The sequence below is a fragment of the Panulirus ornatus genome, chromosome 44, assembly GCF_036320965.1.
Source record: "Panulirus ornatus isolate Po-2019 chromosome 44, ASM3632096v1, whole genome shotgun sequence".
In the NCBI taxonomy this organism is placed as follows: Eukaryota; Metazoa; Arthropoda; class Malacostraca; order Decapoda; family Palinuridae; genus Panulirus; species Panulirus ornatus.
This window is the reverse complement of record NC_092267.1, coordinates 11,370,473-11,385,468: the sequence shown is the minus strand read 5'-3', so window position 1 is coordinate 11,385,468 and position 14,996 is coordinate 11,370,473. Positions and strand designations below refer to the sequence as shown.

General features: G+C 40.7%; 2 protein-coding genes across 13 annotated transcripts in view; one reads left to right on the top strand and one right to left on the bottom strand.

The window, feature by feature from the left end:
- The window catches only part of LOC139762739 (transmembrane protein 129), a 209,300-nt gene that overhangs the window by 110,937 nt on the left and 83,367 nt on the right, over nucleotides 1-14,996 (bottom strand). The gene's annotated exons all lie outside the window — the stretch shown is intronic.
- The window catches only part of LOC139762741 (26S proteasome non-ATPase regulatory subunit 9), a 161,338-nt gene that overhangs the window by 120,684 nt on the left and 25,658 nt on the right, over nucleotides 1-14,996 (top strand). For all 9 annotated transcript variants that reach the window (XM_071687832.1, XM_071687835.1, XM_071687828.1 and 6 more), the window contains exon 5: nucleotides 1,110-1,223. In XM_071687832.1, coding sequence (XP_071543933.1) covers nucleotides 1,110-1,223 — 114 coding nt within the window. The remainder of the gene's footprint in view (nucleotides 1-1,109; nucleotides 1,224-14,996) is intronic.

Sequence of the window (14,996 nt, the reverse complement as noted above, 5' to 3'; positions counted from 1 at the left end):
CTTCCCTGCCCACTGCTGTCAGTGAATTGTCAGTACATCTTAGCCCTTTCCTCTAATGAACAGCCTTTGGTAGATATAGAAAAGACATAAGGGTGAGGCACTGAAGGGTAAGGGCTAAGAAGTGGCACTGGAGTTTGCCAGTTATGGATAGAGACTTTTTTTGCCATGGCCACCTCCTTGAGAGAGTTCCTAGAGGAAATGAGCATCAGAGATATAGATAGAGAATTAGATAGATTGTTAGATATTTTCTGTGTGTGGTAGAAGTGAAGGGTACAAGGAGAAGAAGGAGACTGAATTGAGGATGGATAGATGGTGTGTAAAAGATTTTGAGTGCTTGGGGCTTGAATCTGCAAGAGGTTGTAAGTTGTTAATGGGATACAATGAATTGGAGCAGTGTGATATACAAGGTAGCCACTTGTCAGTGGACTGAATCAGGACACATGAAGTGGTTAGTGGAAACCATCGAAAGGTCTGTAGGGCTTGGTTGTACTTTCGTTGGACTGCACATGATAGCTAGAGAGTGATTAGCAAATATGTTAATTTCATCATGTGTTCTTGGTGTTACCTCACTAATGTGGGAAATATTAAACAAGTATGAAAAAAGAAAATTATAATTTGACTTTCTTTCACTGTCCATTATTATCCAAGTAGGGTAAAATTTTAATGATTTTTTCTTTCACCATAATTTTCATATTATTAAACTGGTTACCTTTAAATATGTCAGTTAATTGATGATTTTACTTGTCATCAGACTAAAAGATAAAGTTTGGGGGTTGCCACTGTTTGTTAAGATTATTATGTAAGATGTTTATATAAGATTTTTGGATGCTTTTACATTGTTCACCTTGATTTGAATTCAGACAACAATTGAACTCTAAGTGGATGATAGAATCTTTTCCTTTTCAAAATGTTTTCTTTTGCTTTTTTTTTGAACTCTCAAGTGGATGACAAAATCTTTTCCTTTTCAAAATGTTTTCTTTTGCAATAGTTTTTGAATAATACAAATCTATGACAACATGTAAAAGTAATTGATGAGAGACATATGATACTGGATATATTTGAATGACATGATGCTGGAAATAGTGTTGTAATGCATGTTGGTATTTCAGGGACTGCAAGAAAATGATCTTTTGACAAAATTTGGATCTGTCACTAGTGACAACTTCCGCACTATGGCTAATGTGTCCCAGGTTGTGCAGCACTCTGTCAACTCTCCCCTCCAGGTAGGCACTGATTAGATATCTCTCTGAATTGTGTATTCCATTTTCCTCCACAAAGCTGGTTATTACTTGCAGGAAACTTTAAAACTCCTTTATTATGGTGAGAGTGGAGTTGCTGAAGGTTGGAAGTGTAAGAGTTGTTGTGTACAAGTATAGGGGATTGAAGGTAAATGTGAGCAGCAACAAGGGAATGGCGTTTGAGAGGAAACAGAGTGAGAGTATTGACTTTGCATGAACCCATAGAAGAGAGAAGTGTGCTAAACTGTTATAAATATGGGGGTAGAAAGACTGGAAAATGTGACAAAATATAAGTATTTGAGAGCTATTTTGGGCAAGTTTGGTGATATGGAAGCAGAGGTAAGGGATAGGCAGCACAGGAAAGAAGAGTCATTGGGTTCCTTGATAGAATAATTAATGGTGTAGTTGTAAGTATGGATGTGAAGAAAGGATTAAGGGACAGCATAGTCCTCCCATCCCTGACCTATTCAGCCAAAACATGGACATGGTACGAGTCACAGAGTTATTTGAGAGGAGCATGTAGTATGACCAGATGGAATGAAGAAAGTAATGAGGGGGTATATGAGAGATTGGTATGATGGAATGCAATTGTGGAGTGGTAGTATGGATGAAAAATAATTCTTTTAGTTTGGTTTGTGCATTTGGAAAGAATGCAAGATGGTGGTTTGGGCATGTGGAAAAAATGCAAGATATGAATTTTACCAGGAGAGTGTATAATGGTGTGATTAAAGGGGTTGGTGTGAGAGGAAGACCACCTGTGACTTGGAGAAATAGGATGGAATAGTACTGAAGAGGGAGAGAAATGGGGGAAGAATGCATAGAATGGGCATATGCACAGGAGGTATATAATGACAGGGACAAGTGGAGACCTTTGCCAAGGTCACCCCCATGATAGTTGGCATAGATAATTAGTACTTTATATTTATTTGTCAGATGCACATAGGTCTTGTTCATTAGATTTTTTCCATTGCAAAATCCACCATACAATGGCATGGGGCTGTGATGCACAATGCCAGTCTAAAAGTTTTCCTAGAAAAAGTAGTTCTTTCTATTTATTTATTGTTCCTGTGTTGTCTATGTCTTGTATTTACTCATCACTTTATTTCCCTGAACAGCTGATTGTGTTTTTAATATGGAGAGTTTTTGATGTGTCACCTACATATTATGGCATTTACTAAGGGGTGCTTGGTGTGTCATCATCATTGTCTCTGTTCATGTGTTGCCTGTCTATCCTCTCTTGTTGAAAGTAACACTTTGACCTCCAAGTTAACATTAATTATAGTCTGATAGATGATAGGTGATACACTCTGTATTTCGTACCTTTTCAAGAGACATCTGGCTTTCTGCAGGATTATGACTCTATCTATAAGGATTCTCCTTTGGTTTTGATCTTCATTTCAAGTACTCAGTAAGTTTTTTATTTCATATATCATCAGACTATGCAAGTGCTGAAGTCTCATAACTGTTACAGGTTTCCACTGTTACAGTTCTCTCCCCTATTTACCCATAAATGTTATAGTTACCCATTATATCTTGTTCAGTTTTCTTTGAGAAATTGTATAGAAACTGGATGGTGGCTAAGGTCAAGGCTGTCTCTCAGGAATGGTCATAAGAAGAAGATCTGATACAAAGCTGTTGGTAAATGTATAATGTAATCTGTACACATCTCAGTCATTTCAAACCCTTATGTTATTTAATTAAGGCAAGTAAATTTGCCAGAGTGATGCTAAGTAAAGTAATAGAGAGAGAGATCTATGTATCAAGATAAATTGTATTATTTATGTTATGAGAGAGCCATGTTTATTTTGCTATTATAAATATATTTTTTTTGTAGATTTTCATCTGTGTTTGGTATTTGACCATTTTGAGAAGAAGGGAAAATTAAGTATATCATTATGGCTGTCAACTGTCTGGAGATGTTAGCCAAATGGTAAGGGAATCTGTGTCTAGCCCAAATCTCTCTGTTAACAGAAGCTGTTATTTCAGAGTTATCTGTTTTAATGGGCCTATGGGCTGATTATATACCCTTTAATGTGTAAGGGGTGGAGGCAGAACTTAACATGGGTGCCTGTCTGGAAGCTTGAACTGTGAAACCTGCTGTTTGGGATTGTGAACTGTGGAACCTGTCTTGGATGTTGAACTGTGCAACCTGCTGTCTGGGATCTTGAACTGTGAAAACTGCTGTTTGGGATTTTTAACTGTGAAACCTGCCATGAGGGAGCTGAGTATGTGGAAGCCTGCTGTCCAGGATATGAATATGTGAAAACAGTCCAGGTAGCTGAAATTGTGAAACCAAGTGTATGTATGTAAGTCAAGCTATCTGAATTGTTGTGGGTTAGTACTATACTGTGCTCTCTTGAAATATATGAAGATTTCTTTAAACAAGTAAGTGTTCATACTTGTAAATATAGTGTTTAAACATGGCAGATAACGTTAAGAAGTTTATTGGAATCCAGGATATACATTCATTTTCTGTACCAGTGTAATAAGAATGAACTGAACTGGGTGGCAGTTGCTTATGGGATTTCTCTGCTGACACGTCAAAAGTGACTTGCAGAGAGAATCAGTTGACCAGGATGTTGATAATAGTGAAAAAGTTGCTGTGGAGAAATTAAGATTAGAATTTGCACTTAAGAAATACAAATAGAGGTAGAAAAAGAGAGAATCCAGGCTGATAAAGAAGTATGGCTTAGACAATTAGAAATAGAGGCTTCAAGGAGAAGAATTAGGGATGAAGATGATAGAGCAAGTCAGTTACCTAAGTTTATAGAAAAAGAAGCTGAGGACTTCTTTATTCAATTTGAAAAACTTGCAACTATTAAAGAATGACTGGGCTTTGTTGGTGCGGAGGAAATTTAAGGGTTAGGCTACAGAGGCATATGCATGTCTTAGTTTAATGGAATCTGAGATTATAAGGCTGTTAAAAAAGTAGTATCAAAAACTATGGAATTGGACACAGAAGCATACAGGAAAAGGTTTAGGGAAGTCAAGAAAATTAGCGGACAAACTCCTCTGGAGATGGCCAGAGAAGGTGGAATGACATTTGATTGGTGGTGTAAAGCAGAAAAAGTAGAATCACTGGAGGAGCAGAGGCAACTGATCCTGTTGGAACAGTTGAAATGTGGCTTACAACCTGACGTATATTATGAAATATGCAAGTGGAGTGAAAAATGTGACGGAAGCAACCAGGATGGCTAACCAGTTAGAAATAGCTAACAAATATTGTAAGAAAGAAATAACCTGGAAACAGAGTAATAGACAGAATTATGACAAACCATATAAATATCCACATTATTCATGAGCTGTGGTTTCGGTGCATTATTACATGACAGCTAGAGACCGAGTGTGAACAAGTGGGACCTTTGGTGTCTTTTCCTAGCGCTACCTCGCACACATGAGGGGGGAGGGGGTTGTTATTCCATGTGTGGCGAGGTGGCGATGGGAACAAATAAAGGCAGACAGTATGAATTATGTACATGTGTATATATGTATATGTCTGTGTGTGTATATGTATGTGTACATTGAGATGTATAGGTATGTATATTTGCATGTGTGGACATGTATGTATATACATGTGTATGTGGGCAGGTTGGGCCATTCTTTCGTCTGTTTCCTTGCGCTACCTCGCTAACGCGGGAGACAGCGACAAAGCAAAATAATAAAATAATAAATTATTCATGACAGAGCAATAGACAGAATTATGAAAAACCTTATAAATATCCACACTATTCAGATGTTCAACGTTGAGTCATGTCACCATTATTTTGTGGAAGGTTCACATAACTATGAGCCAAAACCATGTAGGATATAGATTCCAAAGACATACACAATACAGGTATTCAAGACCTCAGTTTAGTCATAACCCTTATGTTAGTAGACAGGAGAGACCACACAATGAAATTTTTGGGATGTGGAGAATTTGGTCATGGTAAATATCAGTATCAAAAATCACCAAAGACTATAGGATTAAATGTTGCTTGGGAACAGAAACATGATATTAGTGAGGTAAGAAGTAATGAGTATAAGGTGAATAAATCAAAATGTGCAATTTATGAGCCATATATTACTGAAGGAAAGGTTGGAAATAAAGGTAGTCCTGAGAAGAAAATTTTGATATTGAGGGATACTAGGGCAAGTCAGAGTTTAATTCTGAAAGATATATTAGAGTGGACAAAGGAGTCTTACTCTGGGGAAAAAATAAATGTAAAAGGGTTATGGTAAGGCAAGCCTATCCCATTTCATCATTTAAATCTTGAAAGTGGATTTGTGAGTGGCAGTGTAAAGGTTGTGGTATGTAAGGAGTTTCCTATGCGTGGTGTACTCATGCTATTAGGGAATTATTTAACCGACAAATTAGTCCCAGAACATATTATGAGCAGTAATCCATTTGATGTAGATACTATTGTAAATACTTAGAAAAGCAAATGGATTTGTATGTAGCATTTATGGATCTGGAAAAGGCATATGATAAGAGTTGATAGAGATGCTCTGTGGAAGGTATTAAGAATATATGGTGTGGGAGGCAAGTTGTTAGAAGCAGTGAAAAGTTTTTATCGAGGATGTAAGGCATGTGTACATGCAGGAAGAGAGGAAAGTGATTGGTTCTCAGTAAATATAGGTTTGTGGCAGGGGTGTGTGATGTCTCCATGGTTGTTTAATTTGTATATGGATGGGGTTGTTAGGGAGGTGAATGCAAGAGTTTTGGAAAGAGGGGCAAGTATGCAGTCTGTTGTGGATGAGAGAGCTTGGGAAGTGAGTCAGTTGTTGTTCGCTGATGATACAGCGCTGGTGGCTGATTTATGTGAGAAACTGCAGAAGCTGGTGACTGAGTTTGGTAAAGTGTGTGAAAGAAAGTTGAGAGTAAATGTAAATAAGAGCAAGGTTATTAGGTACAGTAGGGTAGAGGATCAAGTCAATTGGGAGGTAAGTTTGAATGGAGAAAAACTGGAGGAAGTGAAGTGTTATAGATATCTGGGAGTGGATTTGGCAGCGGATGGAACCATGGAAGCGGAAGTGAATCATAGGGTGGGGGAGGGGGTGAATATTCTGGGAGCCTTGAAGAATGTGTGGAAGTCGAGAACATTATCTCGAAAAAGCAAAAATGGATATGTTTGAAGGAATACTGGTTCCAACAATGTTGTATGGGTGCGAGGCGTGGGCTACGGATACAGTTGTGCGGAGGAGGGTGGATGTGCTGGAAATGAGATGTTTGAGGACAATATGTGGTGTGAGGTGGTTTGATCGAGTAAGTAATAATAGGGTAAGAGAGATGTGTGGTAACAAAAAGAGTGTGGTTGAGAGAGCAGAAGAGGGTGTTTTGAAATGGTTTGGTCACATGGAGAGAATGAGTGAGGAAAGATTGACCAAGAGGATATATGTGTCAGAGGTATAGGGAACGAGGAGAAGTGGGAGACCAAATTGGAGGTGGAAAGATGGAGTGAAAAAGATTTTGAGTGATTGGGGCCTGAACATGCAGGAGGGTGAAAGGCGTGCAAGGAATAGAGTGAATTGGAATGATGTGGTATACCGGGGTCGACCTGCTGTCAGTGGATTGAACCAGGGCATGTGAAGCGTCTGGGGTAAACCATGGAAAGTTCTGTGGGGCCTGGATGTGGAAAGGGAGCTGTGGTTTCTTTGCATTATTACATGACAGCTAGAGACTGAGTGTGAACGAATGTGGCCTTTGTTGTCTTTCCTAGTGCTACCTCACACACATGAGGGAGGAGGGGACTGTTACTCCATGTGTGGCGAGGTGGCATTGGGAATGAATAAAGGCAGACAGTATGAATTATGTACATGTGTATATATGTATATGTCTGTGTGTGTGTATATATATGTATACATTGAGATGTATAGGTATGTATATTTGCGTGTGTGGACATGTATGTATATACATATGTGGGTGGGTTGGGTCATTCTTTCGTCTGTTTCCTTGCGCTACCTCGCTAACACGGGAGACAGCGACAAAGCAAAATAAATAATGAATAACTACTGTAAAGGTGAACCACATGACAGATAAAACTGCAGAGAATCAGATTGATAGTAATGTACAGTGTAGTGAAATTGTTTATTTAGCTTGTGTTGTGACCAGGTCAATGTTAAGGAGAGGAGAAGTTGATTATGATTTAGGTGAATTATTTAATGAAGAGTATGTAACTAGAAATAATTCAATAGAAATTGGAAATGAGAAGAGCACTTTAGAATTTAAAATTGATGTATTTCCAGCCTGAACATGCAGGAGGGTGAAAGTCGTGCAAGGAATTGAGTGAATTAGAACGATGTGGTATACCGGGGTCGACATGCTGTCAATGGATTGAACCAGGGCATGTGAAGCGTCTGGGGTAAACCATGGAAAGTTTTATGGGGCCTGGATGTGGAAAGGGAGCTGTGGTTTCAGTGCATTATACATGACAGCTAGAGACTGAGTGTGAACAAATGTGGCCTTTGTTGTCTTTTCCTAGCGCTACCTTGCACACGTGCGGGGGGAGGGGGGATGCTATTTCTTGTGTGGCGGGGTGGTGACAGGAATGAGTAAAGGCAGCAAGTATGATTTATGTACATGTGTATATAAGTATATGTCTGTGTATGTATATATATCTATACGTTGAAATGTATAGGTATGTATATGTGCGTGTGTGGACATGTATGTATATATATATGTATGTGGGTGGTTTGGGCCATTCTTTCCTCAGTTTTCTTGCGCTTTCTCACTAACGTGGGAGACAGCGACGAAGTAAAATAGATGATAAATAATTTCCAGATTTTGTTGTGGACATGGAAGAGTTGACAAAGTTACAGAAAGGTGATGAGAGTTTGAAAGGATGTTGGAGTGAAGCTGCTAGAAATGGGAATGAGAGGGATGTGTCAGTTGGATTTTATGTACAAAATGGTGTGTTAATGAGAAAATGGAGGCCTGCTTATGTTCCAGCATCTGATCACTGGGAGGTCAAAAAGCAAATTGTAGTTCCAAAGAATTATAGGGTACATGTAATTGCTCTGTCTCATAGTTCTTGTTTGTCTGGACATTTGGAAGTTTGGAAGACAAATGATAGAATGTTGACTCATTTTTATTGGCCAAATATGAAGAAAGATGTGCCCCAGTACTGTAAGACTTGTGAATTATGTCAGAGAGTAGGTAAACCCAACCAGACTCTACAGCCAGTACCATTGCAGCGAATTCCTGCTTTTTATGAACCTTTTAGCAAAATTCAAATTGATTGTGTAGGTCCTCTACCTAAAACACGTAAAGGAAGTAACTATTCATTAACAATAATGTGTGCCTTTACCAGATTTCCAGAAGCAGTGAGAAATACTTAGAAAAGCAAATGGATTTGTATGTAGCATTTATGGATCTGGAGAAGGCATATGATAGAGTTGCTCTGTGGAAGGCATTAAGAATATATGGTGTGGGAGGCAAGTTGTTAGAAGCAGTGAAAAGTTTTTATCGAGGATGTAAGGCATGTGTACGTGTAGGAAGAGAGGAAAGTGATTGGTTTTCAGTGAATGTTGGTTTGCGGCAGGGGTGTATGATGTCTCCATGGTTGTTTGATTTGTTTATGGATGGGGTTGTTAGGGAGGTGAATGCAAGAGTTTTGGAAAGAGGGGCAAGTATGCAGTCTGTTGTGGATGAGAGAGCTTGGGAAGTGAGTTAGTTGTTGTTTGCTGATGATACAGCGCTGGTGGCTGATTCATGTGAGAAACTGCAGAAGCTGGTGACTGAGTTTGGTAAAGTGTGTGAAAGATGAAAGCTGAAAGTAAATGTGAATAAAAGAGCAAGGTTATTAGGTACAGTAGGGTTGAGGGACAAGTCAATTGGGAGGTGTTTGAATGGAGAAAAACTGGAGGAAGTGAATTGTTTTAGATATCTGGGAGTGGATTTGGCAGCGGATGGAACCATGGAAGTGGAAGTGAATCATAGGGTGGGGGAGGGGGCGAAAGTTCTGGAAGTGTTGAAGAATGTGTGGAAGTCGAGAACATTATCTTGGAAAGCAAAAATGGGTATGTTTGAAGGAATAGTAGTTCCAAAAATGTTATATGGTTGCGAGGTGTGGGCTATAGATAGAGTTGTGCGGAGGAGTGTGGATGTATTGGAAATGAGATGTTTGAGGACAGTATGTGGTGTGAGGTGGTTTGATCGAGTAAGTAATAATAGTAAGTAATAACATGTGGTAATAAAAAGAGTGTGGTTGAGAGAGCAGAAGAGGGTGTTTTGAAGTGGTTTCGTTGCATGGAGAGAATGAGTGAGGAAAGATTGACCAAGGGGATATATGTATCAGGGGTATAGGGAACGAGGAGAAGTGGGAGACCAAATTGGAGGTGGAAAGATGGAGTGAGGAAGATTTTGAGTGATCGGGGCCTGAACATGCAGGAGGGTGAAAGGTGTGCAAGGAATAGAGTGAATTGGAAGAAAGTGGTATACCGGGGTCGACGTGCTGTCAGTGGATTGAACTAGGGCATGTGAAGCATCTGGGGTAAACCATGGAAAGTTCTGTGGGGCCTGGATGTGGAAAGGGAGCTATGGTTTTGGTGCATTATACATGACAGCTAGAGACTGTGAACGAATGTGGCCTTTGTTGTCTTTTCCTAGCACTACCTCGTATACATGCGGGGGAGGGGGTTTTTATTTCATGTGTGGTGGGGTGGTGATGGGAATGAATAAAGGCAGACAGTATGAATTATGTACATGTGTATATATGTATATGTCTGTGTGTGTATGTATAGGTATGTATATTTGTGTGTGTGGATGTGTATGTATATACATGTGTATATGGGTGGGTTGGGCCATTCTCTCGTCTGTTTCCTTGCGCTACCTTACTAATGCGGGAGACAGCGACAAAGTAAATTAAAATATATAAATAATAAATTTGCCAAAGTGGTGTCAAGTAAAGTAATATAGAGAGAAATCTATTTAGCAAGATAAATTGTACTATTTATGTTATGAGAGAGCCACATTTATTTTGGTATTATAAATAGGGAGGTGAATGCAAGAGTTTTGGAAAGAGGGGCAAGTATGAAGTCTGTTGGGGATGAGAGAGCTTGGGAAGTGAGTCAGTTGTTGTTCGCAGATGATACAGTGCTGGTGGCTGATTCATGTGAGAAACTGCAGAAGCTGGTGACTGAGTTTGGTAAAGTGTGTGAAAGAAGAAAGTTAAGAGTAAATGTGAATAAGAGCAAGGTTATTAGGTACAGTAGGGTTGAGGGTCAAGTCAATTGGGAGGTGAGTTTGAATGGAGAAAAACTGGAGGAAGTAAAGTGTTTTAGATATCTGGGAGTGGATCTGGCAGCGGATGGAACCATGGAAGCGGAAGTGGATCATAGGATGGGGGAGGGGGCGAAAATTCTGGGAGCCTTGAAGAATGTGTGGAAGTTGAGAACATTATCTCGGAAAGCAAAAATGGGTATGTTTGAAGGAATAGTGGTTCCAACAATGTTGTATGGTTGCGAGGCATGGGCTATGGATAGAGTGGTGCTCAGGAGGATGGATGTGCTGGAAATGAGATGTTTGAGGACAATGTGTGGTGTGAGGTGGTTTGATCGAGTAAGTAACGTAAGGGTAAGAGAGATGTGTGGAAATAAAAAGAGCGTGGTTGAGAGAGCAGAAGAGGGTGTTTTGAAATGGTTTGGGCACATGGAGAGAATGAGTGAGGAAAGATTGACCAAGAGGATATATGTGTCGGAGGTGGAGGGAACGAGGAGAAGAGGGAGACCAAATTGGAGGTGGAAAGATGGCGTGAAAAAGATTTTGTGTGATCGGGGCCTGAACATGCAGGAGGGTGAAAGGAGGGCAAGGAATAGAGTGAATTGGAGCGATGTGGTATACTGGGGTTGACGTGCTGTCAGTGGATTGAATCAGGGCATGTGAAGCGTCTGGGGTAAACCATGGAAAGCTGTGTAGGTATGTATATTTGCGTGTGTGGACGTATGTATATACATGTGTATGGGGGTGGGTTGGGCCATTTCTTTTGTCTGTTTCCTTGCGCTACCTCGCAAATGCGGGAGACAGCGGCAAAAAAAAAAAAAAGAAAAAAAAATTTGTAGATATTTATGTTTGGTATTTGATCAACTTGAGAAGAAGGGAAAATTAGGTATATCATTATGGCCATCATCTGTCAGATGTTAGCCAGATGGTAAGGAAATCTGTTTAGGCCAAATCTCTCCGCTAACAGAAGGTGTTATTTCAGAGGTATCTGTTTTAATGGGCCTATGGGCAGAACTGGAGGAAGTAAATTGTTTTAGATATCTGGGAGTGGATCTGGCAGCGGATGTAACCATGGAAGCGGAAGTGAATCATAGGGTGGGGGAGGGGGCGAAAATCCTGGGAGCCTTGAAGAATGTGTGGAAGTCGAGAACATTATCTCCGAAAGCAAAAATGGCTATGTTTGAAGGAATAGTGGTTCCAACAATGTTGTATGGTTGCGAGGCATGGGCTATGGATAGAGTTGTGCGCAGGAGGGTGGATGTGCTGGAAATGAGATGTTTGAGGACAATATGTGGTGTGAGGTGGTTTGATCGAGTAAGTAATGTAAGGGTAAGAGAGATGTGTGGAAATAAAAAGAGCGTGGTTGAGAGAGCAGAAGAGGGTGTTTTGAAATGGTTTGGTCACATGGAGAGAATGAGTGAGGAAAGATTGACCAAGAGGATATATATGTGTCGGAGGTGGAGGGAACGAGAAGTGGGAGACCAAATTGGAGGTGGAAAGATGGAGTGAAAAAGATTTTGAGTGATCGGGGCCTGAACATGCAGGAGGGTGAAAGGTGGGCAAGGAATAGAGTGAATTGGATCGATGTGGTATACCGGGGTCAACGTGCTATCAGTGGATTGAATCAGGGCATGTGAAGCGTCTGGGGTAAACCATGGAAAGTTGTGTGGGGCCTGGATGTGGAAAGGGAGCTGTGGTTTTGGGCATTATTGCATGACAGCTAGAGACTAAGTGTGAACGAATGTGGCCTTTGTTGTCTTTTCCTAGCGCTACCTCGCACACATGAGGGGGAAGGGGGATGTTACTCCATGTGTGGCGAGGTGACGATGGGAATGAATAAAGACAGACAGTCTGAATTGTGTGCATGTGTATATATGTAGGTGTCTTGTGTGTGTATATATATATGTGTATATTGAGATGTATGGGTATGTATATTTGCGTGTGTGGACGTGTATGTATATACATTGTGTATGGGGGTGGGTTGGGCCATTTCTTTCGTCTGTTTCCTTGCGCTACCTCGCAAACACAGGAGACAGCAACAAAGTAAAATGAAATAAAAAAAATAAAATGGGCAGAACATAACACCACTCTGACCACACCTTTGTTTTGATTTTAACTTCCCTTAGGATGCACACTAGATTCATCCTTGCCTATTGAATTAAGAAAAGCAGAGAAGAGGTGTGAAGGACTTTTTAAGCAACAGTAGTGTTGAAATTACATCACAGGTTGAGCATCCTTAATCCAAAAATCCAAAAAGCTCCAAAATCTGGAACTTTTTAAGCAGCAACATGACATCACAAGTAGAAAATTCTACATCTGGCCTCACTTGCCCATGCTGGGCTCTGATGCTCTCTTGGTGCCAGTTTGTTACAAACCATCATCACTCCCAGACCTATGTGCATTACTCAATGTGTGTTTTCCTTATTCTCTACTGTGTGTGAATAAGTGTAAGAATATGATTGCTTATCAGTTGCATATAAATTTAGAGTCAGGAATGAAGGTGATGCCAAACAACCACAGTTGCTTATCAGTTGCATATAAATTTAGAGTCAGGAATGAAGGTGATGCCAAACAACCACAGATTGTCCACATGGGTGGCTGACATTGTGACACCTTATCTTTCTGATGATTCAGTGTTATACAAACTTTGTTTCATGTATACATTACCTTCAGGCTATGTGTATAAGTTGTATATGAAACATAAAGGGACTTTGTGTTTAGACTTGGGTCCCATCCCCAAGGTATCTCATTATCTATTATCCATCATGACAAATGTGGAAAACGGGATGGTATGGAAACAAACGGGTTAGAGCTGAGACATACCTCAACGTTTCAACCATTTAATGGTTTTTCTCAGGAGATACTGATTCCAGCATTAGGAGGGACTGTGTTCCCAAGCAAGTGATGGTCACCTGGTCAGATACCTTGGTGTGTCGCTCTCTGATTGGATTGCATGTCCTCCTGCCTCCACCCATGTAAGCGATCTCTGCTGCCTGATGAACCCAGACCTTGTGTTAACATTGTTCTTTATTCCTTCCTCTAGGTAAGCTCTCACACTTTCACAAAATGGTTTGTCGCTTGCATGTAGCTGCCTTGGCGTCGACTGTTTAGTGATAGCGTGAGAGCTTACCTAGAGGAAGGGATTAAGAACATTAACACAAGCCCTGGGTTCATCTGCTGGTCTCGTCAGGTTTGGAGATTGCTGTGAATGGGTTGAGGCAACAGGACAAGTGATCCAATCAGAGAGTGACAAGCCAAAGCATCTGACTGGGGACCATCACTTGTTGGGGAACACACTACCAGCGAATGCTTGAATCAGTATCTCCTGAGAAAGACTGTTGAACGGTCGAAACATTGAGGTATGTCTCAGCTCTAACCAGTTTGTTTCCATACCATCCTGTTTTCCATATATCTCATTATATATATTTTTTTTTTTTGCTTTGTCGCTGTCTCCCGTGTTTGTGAGGTAGCGCAAGGAAACAGATGAAAGAAATGGCCCAACCCACCCCCATACACATGTATATACATACGTCCACACACGCAAATATACATACCTACACAGCTTTCCATGGTTTACCCCAGACGCTTCACATGCCCTGATTCAATCCACTGACAGCACGTCAACCCCGGTATACCACATCGATCCAATTCACTCTATTCCTTGCCCTCCTTTCACCCTCCTGCATGTTCAGGCCCCGATCACACAAAATCTTTTTCACTCCATCTTTCCACCTCCAATTTGGTCTCCCACTTCTCCTCATTCCCTCCACCTCCGACACATATATCCTCTTGGTCAATCTTTCCTCACTCATTCTCTCCATGTGCCCAAACCATTTCAAAACACCCTCTTCTGCTCTCTCAACCACGCTCTTTTTATTTCCACACATCTCTCTTACCCTTTCGTTACTTACTCGATCAAACCACCTCACACCACACATTGTCCTCAAACATCTCATTTCCAGCACATCCATCCTCCTGCGCACAACTCTATCCATAGCCCATGCCTCGCAACCATACAACATTGTTGGAACCACTATTCCCTCAAACATACCCATTTTTGCTTTCCGAGATAATGTTCTCGACTTCCACACATTCTTCAAGGCTCCCAGAATTTTCGCCCCCTCCCCCACCCTATGACTCACTTCCACTTCTATGGTTCCATCTGCTGCCAGATCCACTCAAAGATATCTAAAACACTTTACTTCCTCCAGTTTTTCTCCATTCAAACTTACCTCCCAATTGACTTGACCCTCAACCCTACTGTACCTAATAACCTTGCTCTTATTCACATTTACTCTTAACTTTCTTCTTTCACACACTTTACCAAACTCAGTCACCAGCGTCTGCAGTTTCTCACATGAATCAGCCACTAGCGCTGTATCATCAGCGAACAACAACTGACTCATTTCCCAAGCTCTCTCATCCCCAACAGACTTCATACTTGCCCCTCTTTCCAAAACTCTTGCATTCACCTCCTTAACAACCCCATCCATAAACAAATTAAACAACCATGGAGACATCACACACCCCTGCCGCAAACCAACATTCACTGAGAACCA